Raw genomic sequence first — 22,107 nt, 5'->3', positions numbered from 1 at the left:
CACATAATATGGGATTCCTGTGCAGATAATCAAGAATAATTGTTTTGCTCTTTTTGATGATGTAGAAACAATTTGATATGATTAAATCTAAAATTACAAGTAATGACAGATTATTCAAGTTTGAAGTCAGCTGGATACTAAATGTGTTTCAATGGTCCAAACTTTTATGATTAGAAGAAAAATTTGTGGCCTTGTTTTTTCCATATTTTATTGTAACTCAACATTATCACTTTGACTCATAGTCATGATCAGTGTATGGGTTGTGTTCTTACTATAGTATCTGAAAAGGTAAAAGGAAAAAAAATAAAAACTACTATATAGGAAAAATCAAATGGTGCTTTGGTGATCTAAATTTAATGACTTTGATATCTCCTGCCTGTAAGTATCTTTAAATTTTTGTCTTCTGGAAATGTGTTGGGAATATAGTTAATGATATTTACTGAAAAACCTCTATGCATTATTTATATTGAGATTTTAGGGAGGGGCAAGAAAAGTAGAAGCCATCATTCATTATTCCCTAAATAATTTGTAAAGAAAGGAAGGATCAGGGTAATAAAGAAATGAAGAATCAAATATAAGGATAGGTTTGGCATATATGTTTGTGAATATATATGTGTTTAGAAGCAAATCTATAGAAAACTCCCTAAACATGAGCAGAAGTTTGCACAAAGAGGAAAAGAAGAATTTGACAATAATAAAGAGCAGACTATGAAATAAGTAAGCCTGGAGTAGTGTTCTGACAAAGGTGAAGGGTAGGGTTTGGAAGAACTTGGAAAGATTATTCTAGTAGAAGAAGCTGAAAGGGGCTACTGTGGGTAGACCAGTTGGATATGAAGTGGCTCAAGAGCAATATGTGAGCTGTGGTTATAGGAGAATGTGTGGACCCATGTGTATTGTGAGATGTTCCAGTCTTTGGAGCTCACAGGCATGCATTCATTTTGTGGAAAGGGCAACAGTATGCAATGGCTCATTCTGTGAGTCAGAGGGCCTCCCCCCAACACACACACACACAAAAATCGGTTATATTGTCTATATTGATTCATAATTATTTCTCTATACTTACTTGTTCTAGGATATTAAAAATGATTTTCTCATTAAAGTTCTCTGTGTACTGATTTCTATTGGATTAGACTATCTAAGGTCACAGAGACAGTGTCTTCCTTTTTTCATTCATTTAAACATGAAAAATGTATTGATTTCTTATTTTGTGGCAGACTGTTTCAGAGTACAGAGTGAGTTTGCAATGATGAAAATAGTCTCCATGTTTTTAATTATACATGGTAGAGAGAAATGTAGCTTTCAAGACAACACCAAAAAAAAAAAAAAAAGGAAAAAAGAGAGAGTTGTCTCATGAAAAACAAAATAGAATTTACAGTGAATCAGAATGATATTGTCTCCAATACTGTATTTGTCACTCTCAACCATCTTTTCTCTGCAGTTGTTATATGTGTGCCTCCTTGTTTACATACAATCATACATCAATCATGAACTGCCCTTGGGCCTAATTGGTGCTCTTTGATTTTCACAGTCATGTGATCCGCACACAATGCAGAGAAGAACCCGCCATCTTCTGAGGCCCTCACTGAGCTCAAGGACTTGTGCTGAAGACTCTCAGGGGCGACCCTGCCTCCTTAATGAAAATTGCTTCCAGTTCCAGTACAATCTAACAGGTATAGTTGAAATCCATGATCTTGCTCTTTTCTCTGAACATTGGCTGTGGGAGAATGTGTTTTCCTTCTTGGTGCCAAGGAGAGAGAGTAGAATATGCGACGGTGACACATGAAAGGCCCAAGACCTATTATTATCTATGTTTCTTCATAAAATGAAATGCCTGTTTCTCGCATGTAGATCCAGAAAGGCCACCTGGAATCTTCAAAGTAAAAAATGCTTAGAAAAACTTGTCAGCATTTGAAAATAATGTTGAAGTAAGCCATCACATACTGAAACAACAAAAAAAATAAATAGCAAAGGACATATTTCCATTGAGAGAAGGGTATAATCATACTGTTGGAGAGTTGGGCTTTTATTATTTCAGAAATTCAAGATTGATATACTTTCTCCATATGTCTCAAAAAAGATGAACGAGCCCTAAGTGGTCAGGGATGTTTGGAAAGTAGTGAGAATCACAACCTAGTTATTCAGCTACTGCTTGGGATTTTCCTGGGTACCACAGTGCTCAGTGTCTAAAAACCAAAGCACCACTATAGCTACATTGATCTGCTACCTACCATTCTCTGCAGCAGCAAATGTACAAAAACACCACAAAATGTGGAACCATGTTAAGTCTCAGCATCAAATTCATTACTGAGGACCACACTGCCATATGCCTGCAGAGGCATAGTAATCTCCTTTCCTGAAAAAAAATTCCCTGGAGTGGCCACATTGACTCAGCTGAGATTCCTGATATAGGAAACCCCCAGTAAATGCTGTGAAGCTGTCTGTTGTTTTTATGGGTGAAATATGACGTGGTGGCTTTGTCTTTTTTTTTTTTTTTTTAGATCCTTGGTTTTTATAGTAGTTTTTCAGAAATACAGCAAAATTTGCTTTATGGGAGAAGCATATATTTTTATAACTGTCTTTACTATATCTGAGTTTGCTAATCCTATTAAACTCTTAGGTCATTTACCAGATATGGACCATCTCCTTCAAGAGATTCTATTGGTGTGGTCAAGGATCTTCTTTTCTAAATAATTACAGAGTAATTTATTTTTGACTTCTTGTTGCCTAGTTTGAAATGTGACTATTCAAATTTGTAAAACCTTCTCTGATAGTAGAATAATTTGAAAAACTTAAAGAGTTTCTGTTTATCTTTCCTTTTTTTTCTCTCTCTTTCTGGGACATCTCTCCTGTCTACACTGTATCAAATGTACAAAATAGTTGGTGATTAGATTTGTTCTTTGGAAGCATTTTCAAGTTGACATCAAAGACTGATGTCTTTGTCCATTCTGGCTGCTCTAACAAAGTGCCATAGACTGAATAGCTTATAAACAATAGAAATCTATTTTTCATAGTTCTGAGGACTGGGAATTCCAAGAGGATGGCCTTAAAGATTTGATGTCTTGATGTTGAGAGCCCTTACTCATAAATGGTGCCTTCTGGCTCTCTCACACAAGCTCCCTAGGACCTCTTTTACAAAGAAATTAACCCCATTCGTGAGCTTTCAATCCTCATAACCAAATCACCTTCCAAAGGTTCTGCTTTCTGCTTCTGTCACCATGGGGTTTGGGTTTCAGTGAGGCTGGCATAAACATTCAGGCTGTGGAAACTGTCATCATTTCTGGGTTATTTTGTCTCTGGATTATCCCAGTGTAGTTGGTCCCAAGCTCATTCTCTTTCACCATCCGGGTTAGTGTTTATCTCTTCCACCACAAACAGTGTGAGATGATATCTAACAAACCATTTGTCTCTTTGCCTCTGGAAGGCAAACTTAGGAAAGTAACCCATGTTCATTTATTTAGTCTTTTTGTGTCTATGTTCATTTGTGTAACTATAAAATAATTGCACGATGCTTTCCAAAGTCACCTGAGAGTGGTTTTAGGATTATGTGTGCACTTAGCCTTCTCCACCGGTGCAGATAATGAAAGATTGGATGCATTGTTCTCACATGGCCATACTTTTGAAACTCAGTGTGGGTGATCCTATGCCTATAGAGTGGAGCACATGCCAGCTGAGTGAAAATGCTTCCTGCGGTCAAGGTGTCAGGACCCGCCTGCTGAGCTGTGTGCGCAGTGATGGCAAGCCCGTCAGCATGGACCAATGTGAGCAGGTAACTTATTTATACTGGGATCACACACCTGGCGCTTTCTTTTTCTTAATATTGGTCTACATCCCTTATGATGTTTGCTATAGAAGACAGACTCTGATCTGTTCTTAGCTGAGATTCAGTTACAGTAAAAGGTACTAGAAAGTACAATTAGACCTCACGAGTTAGAACTTGTTAAAAATGATGCAGAACGGTCATTTTTGTACTGGGGAAGTGGTGTGTGTGTGTCTGTGTATGTGTGTGTGTGTAACCTCTAAGAACACCTAGTTTAACTCTACTTGCTTGCCAACAAGCTGTTCACATTGGTGACTTTATCATTTTTATAAGAGTGGGTTGTATATGTGATATATACTGTCCCCTGAATGTAAAATGGACATTGACACTTGCTGTTAGAACACTTTGCTACTTTAATTAGCAAATGATTGCTGGATAAATGGCATAATTGTACTTTTCTTTTCAATCTACATAAAATGCCTCCCTGTCAAGTTTCAAGTTAGAGAGTTCTGAATTTTTTAAATTTTATTGCTCCTCCTTTTTTCCTGTGAGAAACTATATGGAATTTGGAAGAAAGCTGTATTCAGACCAGTGCCAAAGAAATTGGCATTTCCCTTCCCAATATATAAATGAAAAGTACAATAGGGTCAGTTTAATACAAATAAAGATGCTATCACATTATAAGAATCACTGGAGCAATTTTCAGAATAAATTGAAAACAGGGGCCAGTGAACTAAAATTGCCACAGAAACTTCTGTAACAAACTGGCAAAATAAAAATTGGTCCTATTTTTCCTAACAGGTGAAGTAAATTTGTGGAAATTAAAATAAAACACAACCAAGTTCCTTGACTATCCTGACTTAACCCTAAACACTATCACATCACATTCTCTATGCCAATAGCACGGTCGGTCATTGACCAGTACACCATCCTGGACCAGACCACCTGAAATTGGATGCCCCACCCACTAAAATTATGGACTGTTTAATACAATGTAGAGTGCTACCTGTCAAGTGTCAGTGATTTAACATTTTGTTTTATTTAATCTGCCTCTTAAGCTGTTTGCCTCAGAAAGAAATCACCCGTCTACATTAATTTCAAATACAGATTTAGTATATATATTAAATCTTTGGATACTAAGAAAGATAAACTATTCATTAATAGAAAATCAATTTTTTATCTTCCAAATAGCAAATATCCAACAAATATTTAAAGAATATCAGTTTAAAGAGGTCCCAAATCATTACCCTAACTGGACCATCTATAGTTTACAAATGAATCATGGATCCCTTTGTGGTAATTTTTATTGTACACACTTGACAAATCATCATCATGCTATAATGATCAACTTTATAAAAATTATTATAATGATGTTAGCTTGGTGTGGATATATTACTAATACTTAATCTGTGTCAAATGTCAAAGTTATTCTAATTAAGCACACGATGTATGATTGAACAGCATGTTATTCCATTATTCTTTCCATGTTTCTGAAGTGATTTATTCTTTCACTAAGACCCCTTCTACATTGGTCACTAGAAACCATGTATATTTTGATTGTATGCTGATTTCACAGAGGACAAGAAGAAAATAAATGGTACCACCAATTTGTCCCAAAGTTAGCACTATGATGGGTTTTTTAGCCTGTGGAGTCCAGATGGGTTATTTATTACTATTTTATATATATTTTTTAGTCTTGGCAGCTATTAGTTTTAAGCTCTTTATGTACTTTTGGGCCATTCCAGGGTGCCTGGATTTAGCATTGAGATGTCCTCCTGGTTCCTTGCTGACTAAGCAACAGGAAGACTCCTGTGTCTTGTGACCTTCTGATTTCCCAGCACCCTAACAGCAGGTCCATTCTAGAGTTTAGGGTTTTATAAAAAGAAATTTGGACTGACAAAATTTTATTCATGAAGTTAAGACAACCATTTTCTGTGAATGCCACCAATTTATATGAGAAAGGATATTTTCCCCTACAAAAGTATAGAAAAGTTATTTATCACAGAATAAAGAGTAGTCTTTCCTATAAAAGGACAGTGATTTGATCTGATAGCTATATGATTTCTCCTGTGAAGTTGTATTTCATTTTCATTTACAGATTAATTTAGAGAAGCCCCAGAGAATGAGTGTTCCCTGCTTGGTGGAATGTGTGGTCAACTGTCAGCTCTCAGTGTGGACGGCTTGGACAGAGTGTTCACAAACCTGTGGCCAAGGAGGTATTTTGGTTCCCTGTGTTTGTTTTTACTAAATAATTTGATTTTAAAAAATATTTTTCGATAAGTGAAAGCTTGATAAGTGCCATACAGCATGTTGGCCAGATGAAGGCAATGAGACTCATTTAGAAGGGAAGCAAGACAGAACCTGCTCTCACATTGGACTAGTGGGACTAAACAGAGGGTTGAGAACTGACCTCATAACAGTCACAAATTCCAAAGTAATTGCTGGACCTATGAGATGACATTCATTCAGAAGATCCTAAACTCTACCAATTGAAAAATATGTTGAACTCAGTGGATTTGGAAGACATGTGTTTTATACTATTGAAACTGACCACTGCTTCATGTAAACCCTCCAAAGTCCAGTGGCCTAATATAATAGAAAAAAGATTTGTTTTCTACCCACATACAGAGAGAGGGGTGTCACTTGAGCTTCAAAAAGTCAACCAAGAACAGGTTGACAGAGGTTCTGCCACTTTAACACAACCAGTTTCTCTGGATGGTGGCATCTGCTGCCTCTATGGAGGCTCTAATGGACCAAATTGGAAGCTGCACGCTTCTCTTCCAAACATACTCTATTAGACAATGTTTAGTCCATGTCCCATCTCAGTGCAAGTGGTCAGGGAAGGAAATGTGGTTTCTAGGTGGCCAGTGACTTCTCAGCAACAGAAAAGGAGTGTGAGTCACTGGCAAATCAAGAGCAATTACTGCCGTAAGGCTCAGGACCTCAATAGGTAACATCACATGAGGACAAGGGACTCAGCAGTTGATCAATTTGCAGAAACTAGGCAAATGGAAAGACACGGCAGTCCAGCCACTAGGCTAAAATAAGAGCCAAGACAGGTGGCCATGCCGAGAGAGAGAGAGAGCAACAAGAGCATAGTAGGAAAGCTCAGAGCAACTTTAGAACAGAACTCTGGTCTTGAAATAGGGTTAATAATTTACCATAAAGTAAATGTCAGAAATTCAAAGTAGAGACCTAAGGAGAAATCCTGGTATGTGGTTAGGCAGAAAAAGAAAGAGCTGATATTTGTAGAAATTATAGAATCAGATGGGAGAAGAGGATACAAAGAGCTGGATCTATTGCCAACTTGAGATATTTGGAAGCATTTTTCTAGAAGTCTTGAGACTGGACCACGAGTGCTAGGGTATGAATTTATTTTCAAGCTCCTCCTAAATGGACATACTGGGATGGTTAATAATTCAGTTTTAGTTGGAATTGTCAGGAACGAGGCAGGACTTAGCATGTGAACATGGCTATACAATTCTAAAGAGAGCAGAGCTGAAAACAATAGCCAATATTTATATTTGGAAATTATAGGTAAAAAAAAACTGACAACTTTTTTAGAGTATGTTAAAATAATGTATTTTCAAATGTATTTATGTGGACTTCAGTTATACACAAATCTTTTTAAAATATTTAATTGATTTTACTTTTTAAATACATGACGGTAGAATGCATTACAATCTTATTATACATATAGAGCACAATTTTTCATGTCTCTGTATATAAAATATATTCACACCAATTCATGTCTTCATACATGTACTTTGGATAATGATGTCTGTCATATTCCACCATCCTTGCTAACCCCTTGTCCCCTCCCTTCCGCTCCCACACCTCTGCCCTATCTAGAGTTCGTCTGTTCCTCCCATGCTCCCCCTCCCTACCCCATTATAGGTCAGTAACCTTGTATCAGAGAAAACATTTGGCATTGGCTAACTTTTAGCATTATTTTCTTGAATGCCATCCATTTACCTGCAAATGCCATGATTTTATTCTCTTTTATTGCTGAGTAATATTCCATTGTGTATGTATGCCACATTTTTAATCCATTCATCTATCTGAGGGTCAACTAGGTTGGTTCCACAATTTAGCTATTGTGAATTGTGCTGCTATAAACATTGATGTGGCTGTGTCCCTGTAGTATGCTGTTTTTAAGTCCTTTGGGTATAGACTGAGGAGAGGGATAGCTGGGTCAAATTGTGGTTCCATTCCCAGTTTTCCAAGGAATCTCCATACTGCTTTCTATATTGGCTGCACCAATTTGAAGTCCCATCAGCAATATATGAGTGTACCTTTCCCCCCACATCCTCACCAACACTTATTATTGTTTGAAACTGACAACTTTTTACAGAGAACATCATTTTCAATGAAAAATGTGGGAATTGCAATGCCCTAATGATATGCCTTTTTCTATACAAATGGAGGAAGAACCTTAGGAAATCATGTGATGAATCTTTGGACCAAGATTTCAATAGTCAATCTATAGCTCTTATACTGTTTGGAGAGGCAACAGTGGGGTTTCATTTAGGCATTCATTGTAAATTGCATAAAACTAGGTATAAATCGCTGCTGTTTAAGTAAGTGATTTAATCTTTTGAGTCTCAGTGTCTTCATCTATAAATTGGCCTTAATGCACACATTAGAGGCTGCTAAAGTTTGGATTGTAAGTGTCCCCTAAAGGCCTATGTGTTAAAGGCTTAGTCCCTAGTGTGGTACTATTCAGAGGTGGTGGAAGAGGTGGCACCTGGTGGGAGATCTTTAGGGAGTGTGCCCTTGGAGGGAATAATGGGACCCCAGCCCTCTTCTTCTCTTTCACTTATGAGTCATGAGGGGAATGGTTCTTCTCTGCCACATGCTTCTACCATAATGTAACTCCATAGGCCCAAAATAATGGTCCAAGCAATCATAGACTAAAACCATGATCCGATACAACACCTTTTCTCTTTATAAGTTGGTAATCTCAAGTATTTGTTATAGTGATAGAAAACTATCCAACACAGAGGCTTTGTTTTTGCTTTGAGGACTAAGTGATACGAAGCTTATGAAGATATCTAGCATAATAATTCACACAGTGTGGGTGTTTAGTGTATGTTAATTTCTATTTCTTTCTTTCTACCCACCAGTAGTAGAGAGGGTTACAAGAAGACTCCCTAGTATCTTCAAATATTCTTTCATACACTCAGTCATCTTCATCTCTCCATTTTCTATATCATCTTTTTACCCTACTCAATATACATGGACTCTCATCACGGCTGAAGAATATTTTAAAAGGGAAAATATGATCAAGTGTTTTCCTAGTGAAGTACTATTCATGCATCTGCTCATGTATCAATTAAATACATATGTTCTGTTTCTAGTTCTATATTTTGGGGATGCAACAATGGGAAGAAAAAACAGTTTTCCTAAATTCACGGAGCTTACATTCTGGTTGAGGGAGAACAGACAGCAAATAAGTAGTAAGAGTCATATTGAATAATTCACTGAAGACACAGGCAAATGGGAGATGTTACTCACATTAGAGATGCCTGTTCTCAGAGCACTTGGTTGTTCCTCTGTCAAAGATCCCCCACCTGGTTATCCCATAGCCAGTCACCATAATTTTGTCCTGAAGGGTCACTGCTAGAATGTGTTTCTTCTATCCCAGCAGGAAAGGGTAGTAAGCAAAAAATTTGGAAGATAAAGTTCTTTAATGGAGAGTATGCCCTCCTCCCCAAGGACCTGCAGGATTTCACCTCTGCTCCTTCTCTGTCTCACCTTCCATTGCCCTGCTGGCTCTGTTTGCCCAAAGCACTATATTCCAGCCACACCCTTATTGCATTGCATTGTGCATCCTCTCACCCTAACACTTTTTCTCGCAAGGGGCATCTCATTGTCACCCCTGGTAAGGACCCTTATGACATTTATTGAGTATGAACTGAATTGGTTTTAATGTTTACAAAAGAACCAAAAGCTCTGTTTGGATTTTACATGGACTGACCTCTTCACCTCTGATGAAATGTAGTACATAGTACTTGGCACATTAGAAGGTGTTTCTGGACCATAGGAGAAAACACAGGGCTAGAGCTTACAGACTGGATTGTGAATTCAAAGGCAGTCGGTCCCTGGAGTGGCTGTTTTCCCATCCTCTGCCTCATTATGTAGGTTCTTAGGTCTCACCTCCCAAGAATGTATCCAGTGCAAATAGATAGAAAATCTGTTTATTGTTTTTTGTTTGTTTGTTTGTTTTGTTTTGTTTTGTTTTTTTAACCTGGAAGCCCTAATTCTGCCACTGTAATAAAAAGACATCAAAAAAATTGACGGATTGTATTATTCCAACACATCACAAATCATACACTTAGTATTATTAAATGTTACTTTAATTTTTAAGCAGTTATGTTAGCGTTGTAGATTCATCAAGACCCTGTTTGTCTAATAGAAACAAACAAGCAAAACCTTCGAAATCTGAATCTTGCTGTTGGAGAAATCTAGGCAAGTATAGTCTGAGCTTAAATTCTACTTCCTCAAATTCTTACATTGATAAACAGACAATCATTGATCAAAGATTTTATAAGCAGGGACATTAAATGAACTGAGGTACAGCGGGACTAAGGGAGGAATGTCGATTACTAGGAAAAATCAAGTTCAAAGCACTTGAGAAGCATTTAGATAGTGTCCACTAGCAAGTAAACATGAGGCCAGTCATCAAGAGCCCCTAGCTAGTTTTGAAGGATTGGGAAGGATAACTTCTTGGGAATCCTTTCCTGATCTCTAGATATCTTAATCTTTTGAACTTTTAAATATAATAATACAGTTTCAAAATCATTTCATAATCCTGATATCTAATAAACCCTCCAGCCATCCAAGTATGTATGCATTTGGTTGCTCCTTTTTCCATTCAATAAAGGTTTAAAAAGTTTACACCTATTATTCTGGCACCTAATGGCATCCTATTTCATTGTCAAAAGTGGAAATGTGGGAAACAAATTGTCTGGTGACTTTACTCCTTGGATTTTTTTGGAGTGCAAGTCACCTTCCCCGGCACTGAGAATATGCTGTGCATGGAAAGATTAAGACTTCAGATGAACAAAGCTCTATTCATACCTTCATAAAATGAATGTTCTAGTGGAAAGTTGAGTAGGAAGACCAAGAGAGAGAAAGCAAACGAGCAAGTAAGTAAACACAAAAGTAAATGCTGAGTGCTATGATAAACCAAAACTTGCAGAAAATTACAAGTATCTTGCAGGAGAGTGAAGGGTGGGGAAAGAAAGACCCCCAAGGAGGCAATGATCATGCCAAAGTTGAATGTGAAGATGATGCCTTAGTGTTTATAACTAGTGTTTTCTTTGCTAGGGTGCTTGATGGTATAACCTCACAAGCAGTTTTTGTCTACCCAATATATATATAAATAATATATATAATGTGTATATATGTATATTTATATATTATATATACACACATATGTATGTATTTGTGTGTGTATATCTATGATTTTTTTCCCAGTGCCGAGGTTTAAATCCAGGGGTGCTGTACTACAGAGCTGCATCCCAGCCCTTTTTAATTTATTTTGAGGCAGAATCTCACTAAGGTGCTGAGGCTGTCCCTGAACTTGTTATCCTCCTCCTGTCTCAGCCTCCAGAGTGAGGCTTCCCCAGTGTTACCAGTATGCTCCACTGCACCCAGCTACCTCTTATATTAAAGGCTTTATGTTAGGACCTGCTGGCACAAATATAGAAATGACTATTTTTCTAACGGTATTTATTTTTGCGTGACCTCAATTTAAGACAAAAAAAGAAAAAAGAAGGAGAGAGAGAGAGAGAGAAGGAAGGAGAAGAAAGGGAGGCAGTGGGGGGTGGACGGATAGGACACTGGGTCCTTGACTTTTTAAGCTCCTACCCTTGGGATTGTACTGAGGGAGTCTGTGGTTGTGTCATACCTCGCCAGCTGTGAACATTTCCTTGATTCTGCCTTCCTGCTCTGGTCTTAAAACACTGATTGCTTTTCCCTGATCATCATCCTTGTGGTCCATGGTGATATTTCCAAAATGAGAGAATTCTATATTTAAATCACATCTTAATCTTCACCCAGCACAACCTGAAAACAATAAACAGCAGTCATCAAAAGCAGAAATGAGTGGTACAGATTAACTTATTTCTTAAGGGACCAAATTCTGGAGCTGAAAGGTAAGAACCTATCATTGGAAAACACCTGCAGCTTGGCTCTTCAAAGCAGTGTGCCAGCAGCTTGTCTTTTGTATGAGCCACTTTCTTTTTTCCAACGGCTGCAGCAGTGGGACGGAGACTGCAAGAAGAGATGACGGTTTACATAGTCATATTAAAGTGGGTGAGTGAGTTACATGGGAGTCAGACGTCAGCACCTGCAGCTCTGGGCTTACTTCTCCATCAAAGGCAAAACTCCACATAGTTATCTGTGTTTATGAATTCACTGAGCTTTTGGGCAAAACCCAGTGAGCCACACTTTACTATCAAGCTCAAAGAACTACAGTGATTTGAGGGGAAATTTCAAAATGACCTCCTACTTTATTTTCCAAGCATCTGGATTGCCCCTTTAATGTACACCTGAAGCTTGCCACATACTTTCTAATTGTGTTAAAGATTTCAAGGTCAGAAACAGTTTGAATCCAATTTATTTCAGGATAGAGAGAGACTGATTCTAAGCTTCCACTAAGGGATCTTTTTTAGATAGATTTCAAAGATCAAAGCTTGTAGTAGAAGAGCTTAATATTTGGATTAGGCATGTTCTTTGTCTATTCAATTTTCATCAGTTCAGTGAAATGTAGAACTCCCTAAATTTAGCATATCATGAATTATTCACAATTATTATTTAACCAATAAGACTCTAAGAATGTTATGAATTTCAGACTATATTCATTTTATATTTTTAATTCAGTATATATGAGTTTATAATATTTTTCTCTACTATATAATCCTGCCTGCCTCTTGTGTTTCCCAGGTGGTGCATAATGTTTCTATCAGTTTTACCCAATAATGAAAAACTAATTTATTAACTCCAATACAAGATGGCTTTTATTTCCAGATTTTTTCCCCCTGGGTTTCAAGGGCAAGTCAGTAAGCTTCATTTTTGGTATCTGCATCAAATTTTTGGTCACTGTGGTATCTGTGGGCAGAGTCTGATAGTTATAACAATTCAAACTTATTTACTGTAGTAAGTGATTAATTCCTATGAAAAGTCAGTAAGAAGCTAAATAATGAAATGTAAAAGAAAACTAGATGAGAAAGCAGAGGATTTGAGCTTTAGAGGCTGCTTTCCCAAAGGCATGTGTAGGAATTGGGGGTGCTCACTAATCCGCAAAACTCATACTATTTTTATTTATGAAATATTAGAGTGATTACTTTTTAATATCTGTTGGTTAAGGACCTGCTTATTAATGCCAGGGGTATGCTAGTAATAATTCATAACAGTACTCTGTAGTACAGGCCTCATTTACAATGTGATGATAGACAATTAAGTAATCTGCACAGGATTGTACAGCTTGTCAGTCATGGTGGCTAGATATGACCCCAGGTCTGGGTATCTCCAAAGTCCTCATTTGTTCCACTTTATACCCCTTTGTATCTGACATTCTGTAATCACCTCTTATGTACATGGACCTGGGTTATAATTTTTTTAACTTATAGATATATTTAAGGGTAAGCAGAAAAAAAATGGTTCTTAGATTGGAATGTAGAGTTATATTGGTGTTTTAAGAAGTTCCTCTGAATTTTGTCTCCCAAGTATATACTTATATCATTATCAATATTATTGGATAGGACAGGGGCTATAACTCAGTGGCAGGGTCCAACCCTGAGTGCAATCCTAGCACTGCTAAAAGAAAATTTAAAAGTTGCTTAATATCTAGTTCATGTGCTAGAAATATAGCTATTAGTCTTACAGATGGAAAATGTGTGATTCTGATGGTTTTGTCTAAAAAGAAGGTAGCTCTAATATTTCCAAAATCATTCTTTCTGACCTCATCTTGATTGCCATAGGGACTCCTCATTGGGATATTGCTGCCATTTGTAAGTATGTACAGTGCTGCACCAAGTTTTGCTAGTTTTTACTGGGACTAATGTGATTGTTGAGAATAGAATTGGAGGTAAGCAGTTAAAATGCATATACACACTGTGCCACTGGAAGTTTGGAATTCTTTACATCTAAGCTAAGCCAAAGGTGCTCAGTTTTTCTCCATTAAAATATGACCCCCCTATAAATCATAGTCAATCTTGAGCACTAAAACTGTTGTCTCATTATTTCTTCAAGTAACTAGGCTCACTTCTGGAGGGATGATTCTGGCTGAGTCTAGAGTCCATTGGTTCTGAATGGCCTTTGGAATATTTATCTTCCTTAAGTTGTATGTTCTCCAGAATTAAAGTTATCTATGTATCTGAAGCAAATTTCAGATAGGGCAAGGAATTCCTCTGTAAAGGAAACCCACCAGACCCAACCATCTCTAACAATAACAAAAACAAGCTTAAGAGCTATTTTTAGATCAGGACATTGACTTCTCCACCCTGTTTACATTAGAAAATAACCTTGATCTCAATCCATATTCACCAAGGCACACATTTAAAATAAATCTGAACTTAAATAAAAATTCTAGAAATCTTTAAAAGAAGTGAAAAATATATTTTTAATCATTTTAGTGCATGTCCAGCATAAAGTTCTGCATAGAATTAATTGAGCATTTTATATACAATCTGATTTTTTACTGTTGTTGAAAATTGGTCTGATAAGTAGCCAAAAACAAATAAAGAGTTATTGTAGGAGAAACATGTTAGTACATTAATCTTAATCGTTTTTTACTGGAGGAAAAATATGAAGTGTATGAATACAGAAGCAAGTTTACTTCATGGGCTTAAGAGTGATTCTCAAACTTGTTCAAGAGGCCTAACAGCTAAAGCAAAGGCCCGTGACATGGAACAGATGAGGTTTATTGGAAAGCACGTGCATTTTGAGTAAGCCAAACTTTTGTTCCAATACTTCTAACTGTGTGATTTTGCAAAACTTAACTTTGCTTAGCTTCAGTTTATCATGTATTAAGAATATTTTATGTCTGAAGCACAGCCTGACACAGAGGTTTTGTTGAAGTGACTTACTTGGCATGACATTGGGGATGGCATGTGGGGAGGGAAAATTACTCTCAGGGCAAGTAGAATGAAAGAATGTGTGATAAGGAAGAAAAGAAAGCTAAGAAAGGATATGCTATACATCAGAACATATTTCCATCCCTCAAATAATTTAGTCCCTCCCCTCATGGTGAGGAACACTTTCATAGTGTCCGAAATTATTGTGCAATAAATTGCCTTAACCACAGAGATGTATGACTAAAATTAATTGAGAAATTGAACTTGTAGAGTAGGTACAAGGTAGAGTAGGTAGCAGGTGCCAAAAGCTGAAGAATAAATCCATAGGGGAAAACAGTTGAATGTAGTAACATTTTTTTTTTTAGAAACCTAATATTTTGGTGCATATCAGCAAAGAACACCATGAACTTGAGTTCAATGACATAACATCCTGTTCCATGTGCTGTCTAAGTTGGCCAGTCCCCTGCAGATGTCAGCATGTGGATGACCATTCCCAGCCAATGATTGAACTTCAGTTCACATTCAAAAGAAATAGTGCTGGTAGAAAGCTTGCCAGTAATGATAATATCCATAAGCATGCAAGAAGCTCCAAATCACTTCATATGCTTCTGTTATTACTTTACATATCTACACTAGCTGGGAATTGAAAGGTATGTTCATATAAGTTGCTCAGATATTTTATTTATTAAACTATTTGAGGTTAAGTAGACATCTTCTTAAATATTTTATTATTCTTGTATTTCCTTTTCCCCTTTCCCTTACATAGGTAATTTGGATTATTTACCAAATTGGCCAGAATTTTCCAAAACACATTTTTTTTAGCTAATTCAATGACAGCATATCAGGGCTAAAGAATAATTGTTTAAACCATGTCACTTAAAAGGGCATGGTGGCTGGCTTGCTTGGATCTAAAAGTATGATCAGTCGTCATTGTATTTGATTCCCTTTCATATTCTAAAAGACAGTTTTTAAGTGACTAATCTTTTTATTCACTTTATTTCTAAGTGACAAATCTTGACAAATATTAAACCTGTTTTGAGATTTTTATTAGTTGCTTTAAATTTCCCATATAGACCTTGTTAGTAGAACTCCAGTGTACAGTCTGATGACTGCTAAATTCAGTGAGACTGTAATCTGGCTCTTTGTGCTTTAACCCTATGTGAGTTTCAGGATTGGCATTTCTCTGTTTGGGGTTTTGACAACTAATATTCCACTTCACTGTCTGTTTTTCATGCAGGTCTTGCCAAACTGATATGAAATAGTACTTATTTTCTTCATTTCATGTAATTATCGCTAATTTAATAGATAGTAACCCAGTCTCACTGTTGCTTATAATGAGATACCTATATTCCCCAAAGAAAGAAAGGACAGTCCTGTCCTAGGCAGAGTGATCCACCGTAGCAAGTAATTCAGACTTCCAGGATAGACTAAGAAATGATGATCTCCCAAATTAACAAATGAATTACAACTCTGGACAAAGACCCTGTGGAATGAAGCATTTGAATCACCTCTAAACGCTCTCAAGTCCCCCAGATAGAATCACAAATTCTGGGACTGAAGTCCCCTGTATTTCTCCTTTGCTGCCAAAGCTATAAAACTTCTTTTTCTTTTTTCTCAAAAAAAGAAAGAATGAAAGGAAGGAAGGAAGAAAATGGCTCAGAGAGATGAATTTCTAGCAAATAGTAAACTTATCCTACCATAATTTAAGTCTATATTAAATTGAAAACACTTTATGTAGGTAGGGAGTGGTTGAGTAGAGAAAAAGTCTGCTCCAGTTCTTTGATTTTAGTGGTGTAAGGAAGGAAGACAGCAAGAGAAGAGAGTCAACTCTACAGTAATGTACAAATTTATTTGGGAGCACCTGCAAAGGGAGGCCCAGTAGAGACTGAGATTGGTCTTCTGCTCACAGCCTGGGGTAGATATAGGGTTGTGGGTGGGGGATTTTGCAGTTAGGCCATTGCTAGGGAGTTGTCAGGGAAGGGTTCTTGTGGTGTCACCTTCATAATAAACTATGTGTTTTCAGGATTCTAGTCCCAGATAACAATTTCCTTTCTTAGATAATGGAGTGTTTGGGGTTTCTTTGCAAGATGATGGAGTATTATCTGGGATTTAGTCAGAGTGACCTTGAGGTGACTCTTGTTCTAAGATGGAGAATATGTTTCAAAATGATTTTCCTTGTGTCAAGTTCTGCCTAACACTTGGCAGTGCCTATCAGGTATAGTGTCCATCTTTATCATTGAACTAAGTTTCCTAGAGATGGCTAGACTCGTATCTTGTTCTTTTATTGAAAAACCTAATATAAACAAAAAAATCCAGAGAGTGGACAAGGAAATTCCCCTGCTTACATTTTGGAAGCACAAGCATATGTATGGTAATAAGCTTCACTCTTACTCTGCGGGCAGAAGGAGTCCAGGATAGAGCGTAAATGATTTGGTGAGTTGGGACCTGGATGAATAATTATGAATTTCAATTTATGTGCATTTATTAATAAACCCCAGAAAAATACAGCTAAGAACAGTATTGCCCATTACAGGCTTACTTCTAAGACGAGTTTTAGAAACTGATATGAAATAGTACTTTAACAAGCATTTTCTATATTTTAAGTATTCTGTAAGGTGCTATTTATAAAATGTTTATTTTAATCATACAACCTATGGGAAATATATCCAACTAGTCCCCATCATCTGAATATTCTTTGCCTGAATCTCCATCATTGTGAGTTCTACATGAAATGAAATCCCACTTAATATAAAAGTATTCACTAAAGAGCTGATCATTTACAAAAACCCCTCCCCCCATCAGTCAGCATCCTTCATTAACACATGTATTTTGTCATTGCTTATTGAGATTTGTTGATCAATCTCTGGCTACAAATGGAATGTGTACCCACAACAAAAGGAGCTACACAATGGAGAGGGCTTCCCACCAAACAGTAAAGGGAGGTCAAGGAATATTGCCGAAAAGTGCCTCAAAGGCCAAAGGCATTGTGATCAAGCTGCAAATGTCAGTCATGAAACATGGGTTTTCAATAGTATAATCATAAAATTATATAAGAAATGTTCAATGGCTTTTTATTCTTTGTTCTAATAATGAATGCATAATTGTAATTATAATCTGTATAGCAGTTGATATTAGATTAAATTAACCCAGTTGTATACTTGTTAGTTCCAGAAAAAAAATCCCATTTAAATATTTGCATTACTTATTAAAAATAATTTAATTGCCATTTAAAAGAGATTCACTTTTTAGTGACACTTTTCCCAACATGAATTATCCTCTTGTAATAAGGACTTTCTGTATGCTTAGTTGTATTTTTTTAGAAGAGGAAATTCTTGCTCAGAAGAATTACAGTACTTTTATGCAGTCACATCATTTTCTAGCTGTTAATTTCAGAGAAATATGTCCAACTACAGACTTTGATGCCAAGTCTAGTACTCTTTGCACCATATATCAGCTGTTTTAAAATACTCTTCCTCTTATGTTCAACTCCATCATAATTTTAAATGCCTTTAATTTGACCACTGATTCTCTCTTCCATCAAAATCTAGTATCACAAGAACAATGCCTCCAGGTTCCTGCTCTTTGAGGTTCCTAACAGATTAATCATTACTTAGAGAGAGTGGCTTGGTTGAGTAATGTTTGACCTTGGGAAGTGTTGGGTCCCCACATATAGAGGATCTGCATTTTGTGTTGCTTGATTTTTATTTATAACTACAGAATATGTGACAGCCTCTAATTTGAGGGATCCTCTCTCAGGTTACTTAACTTAAACAAAATACCTTTGACTTTAAAAGAAACAAGAAACATACTGGAAGATTTCAAGTACCCCACAGAAATATCAGATCTATTAGTTTTTCTTTACCCTCTCATTTCTTTATTTGCAATACTTTTTACTGAATTTTAATAGGCAATTATAAATGACAAGATACTTCCGAATACAGATTGGCTATTCTCTCAGATTTAAAAAAAAAAAGTCATGGAAGTAATGGTTATTGTTTGAAGAGCTTTGTGCTTGAATAGCAAAAGATGTAGATATCATTTGGTTATGACTTCAATGAATGGTCATAAGATTTTACTATTTAAAATGATAACAGGCTGTGGATATAGCTCAGTGGTAGAGTGCTTGCTTAGCACATGCAAAGCCCTAGGTTCAATTTCCAGCACAATAATATAAATAATAATTATGGCATCATTTTTTTTCCTATTGAATTCATTTGGTCATTAGGTTTCCTATACACACACACACACACACACACACACGCACACACGCACACATGCACACACACACACACACATGTCTCATTACAGTGGTCATAAATAAAATGCTTCTAATATACTGACCTTCATCATGCCATCAATTTAAGGACATACTTAAGTTATCTGGTAAAAATCAAATAAAGCCCCTTTGTGTTAAAAGCAATACCACATTTTCAATATTTTTACAAAATGGCTAGGAAGCAATGTAATTATGATGACATGAGGATAATAGGCATTTAGGTCAAGAGAATAAACATAAAAATTAAAACTGGGGAGTATTTGAGCAAGAATTATTGTAAAATCTTGAGCCAAATGTGTTTATCAGGCAGAGACAGCATTTTAAATGAATGAGGTCTCACCTATAATTTGATTCGAGTGATGCTGGTGAGAACATCTGCCCAAACACACATGCTCCACTCAGAAGCTGAGCACCTAAGGATAAAGAGTGGGTGGATTCTGTGGTTCACCAAGCCCATATTATCACTGATGCAAAATTTACCCTCATCCAAAGTTTCTTTTTCTCATAAAATACCTGAGAAGGAGCTCTCCCTACTCTCTGACCTGTGTCCTCCCAGCAGCACAGTTGATGCTGCAGCTTGTAGAGCAAAAACATCCTGGGTTTGAATCCTATTCTACAACTCACTGGTGTTCTGACCTCAGATAAGTATCTTCAATGTCTCATGCTTCACTTTCCTCATCTATAATATGGCAAAATAATAGAATTTTCTGCAGGGATCTTTCTGACCATTCAGTTAGTCCATCAGTCAATGCCTATAAAATGTTTTAAAATATTGCTTAGCATACAGGATACCAGCTCAGTGAGTGTCACTGATATCACTATATTATCACACATTTTCAGAGAACATAATATCATGAACACATTTCTAAAAACATGAGTTAAGCAAATATTCAGTTGCTACTTAATGTATATGAAGAATCATGCCAAGAATAGAAACTTGAACTTAAAGAATTTGAAAACCCAGTGATTAGAATTTCCAAATTCTCTTCAAGGGTATTCTCAGATTATCATAGATAATCTATAATAGAAAATCTTTCCATTTCTCTTATGATATAAACATAGAATCTTAGGTAAAGTTCTTCTCTTCCTCAATCTCTATTTCACCCACACTGGCCTATTGGGTCCTCAGGGTGTTACACTCCCTTGTATCTCATGACCTCTTCTCATGATATACTCTCCTCACATCACATCTGGCTTATACTCCTCGGGTATCTGCTTCAAGTCCAGCCTCTTAGGAGAAGGATTCATTCCAGAATAAACTGTTCCCACAGAACCCTCTGTTTTTCCTTTAATATTTGTCATAAAAAATAACATAATTAACTTTTTTTTTCTTTTTTTGTGGTGCTGGGGATTGAACCCAGGGCCTTGTGCATGTGAGGCAAGCACTCTACCAATTGAGCTATATCCCCAGCCCCCTGACATAATTAATTTTACAACATCAATAGAAGGTCAGCATATTCACACATTAAATTATGCTAATTAAGTTACATGAACTTACTAGTTCCTCAGTAAAAAAAGAGAAAAAAAGCATAGGAGTGAAAGTACAAAAGAGGGAGAGAGAGAGAAAGAGATTCAAATAGTGTCGGTCATTTTATCCACTAATCCACTTGAGCTAATGATCTGATACCAGGAGTGGTCATAAGATGATAAAGAGAACCTCTTCTCTCTTCAGCCACTCTTATTATCCAACCATTTTTCATTGTGGAATGGAATGTGAGCATTTGATGACATATTGTTTAAACATCATGGTTCCTTCATATAAACCAACAAACCTTTTCTTCTGATCAATGAAGGAAGAAACTGACCCTCAATCTCTAGGAAAATTGGCCATGTTGAACTAACTGAGGAACATGATTGAGACCTCAAGGGGGTACCTTCCAATAAAACTTTTTAGACTAATTTGGATTATTTGTGATTTATACCTAATTTATTATGTAAGAGACAAAAAAAAAACCAAACAGGTGCAACTTTCTCTATTTTTGTTTAATATTTATAATCCTGACCTAAAACATAATGTCTGTGAGGGCAGAAGATACATCTGACAATGTTGCCGCTGTAAGTAGCACATAGCAAGATGCTTTGATCATGGGAGAGCTTAATAAGTAATCATTTGTTAAATAAATTTACATTCTACCAGTGTTTACACAATCAGTCTGTTTGGCAACAATAGAATCTTTGGATTTGGGAAGATGAAAGAAGTAGAAGACAGTCAGAATTTTGGATCCTTAAAGCATAATGAAGACGTGGATAGCCTGTGTGTCTGTGGAAATCTAAATTAAAATGGCAGGAAACTCAAGGGGTAACTGGACAGAGTTCAGTGTATTATAATGAAGACTTACATATGTAAGGCAACGTCCTGCCCTCCAACTCCCTTTCCAAGTCAAACAATAACTGAAAAGCTGACCACATCCCTTATCATTTTAGGTCGAATGAGCCGGACTCGATTTATCATTATGCCAACCCAAGGAGAAGGACGACCATGCCCCACACAGCTCACCCAGCAAAAAACCTGCCCAGTGACCCCCTGCTACAGCTGGGTCCTTGGCAACTGGTCTGCATGTAAATTGGAGGTAGGTCATGTAATGACACTTAGAGAAATGCTTCTCAGTATATCCAAAGCACTTGTCTGGTCAAAAGCGCTGATAGAATAAATTTCATAGCACCAGGGGTCTAACACACTGTACTTTTAGTATAACAGAGAACATAGAAAAACACACATGTGACTTAACCTCATGCAAAGTGATATTGCTAAGAAAATAAATAGCCATTCATTAGGCACTGATTATACTAAGCTGGGTCATGGGGCTGTCAATCTATTTGGCATCTTCAATAATTCTATGCTAAATTTTTTTGGCTTCTTTCAGAATATCAAAGTAGTATTTAATTAGGCAAAAGTCTGATGCTGTGGAAATGCACAGCTTGTGTTAGACTGTATTTCTTACATAGGCACTTTAGGCTTAGACAAAATCTTGCATAAGAGTAGAAAACGA

The 22,107-nt window shown here is 36.7% G+C and overlaps 1 protein-coding gene across 1 annotated transcript in view; it reads left to right on the top strand.

The window, feature by feature from the left end:
• The window catches only part of Thsd7b (thrombospondin type 1 domain containing 7B), a 697,342-nt gene that overhangs the window by 648,934 nt on the left and 26,301 nt on the right, over window positions 1-22,107 (top strand). Inside the window, exons 17-20 of the mRNA XM_076866252.2 lie at window positions 1,529-1,670; window positions 3,651-3,766; window positions 5,856-5,973; window positions 21,542-21,687. Coding sequence (XP_076722367.2) covers window positions 1,529-1,670; window positions 3,651-3,766; window positions 5,856-5,973; window positions 21,542-21,687 — 522 coding nt within the window. The remainder of the gene's footprint in view (window positions 1-1,528; window positions 1,671-3,650; window positions 3,767-5,855; window positions 5,974-21,541; window positions 21,688-22,107) is intronic.

Source organism: Callospermophilus lateralis, chromosome 9 (genome assembly GCF_048772815.1).
Source record: "Callospermophilus lateralis isolate mCalLat2 chromosome 9, mCalLat2.hap1, whole genome shotgun sequence".
Classification (NCBI taxonomy): domain Eukaryota; kingdom Metazoa; phylum Chordata; class Mammalia; order Rodentia; family Sciuridae; genus Callospermophilus; species Callospermophilus lateralis.
The sequence above is the reverse complement of the archived record's forward strand: the minus strand, read 5'-3'. Positions and strand labels throughout refer to the sequence as shown.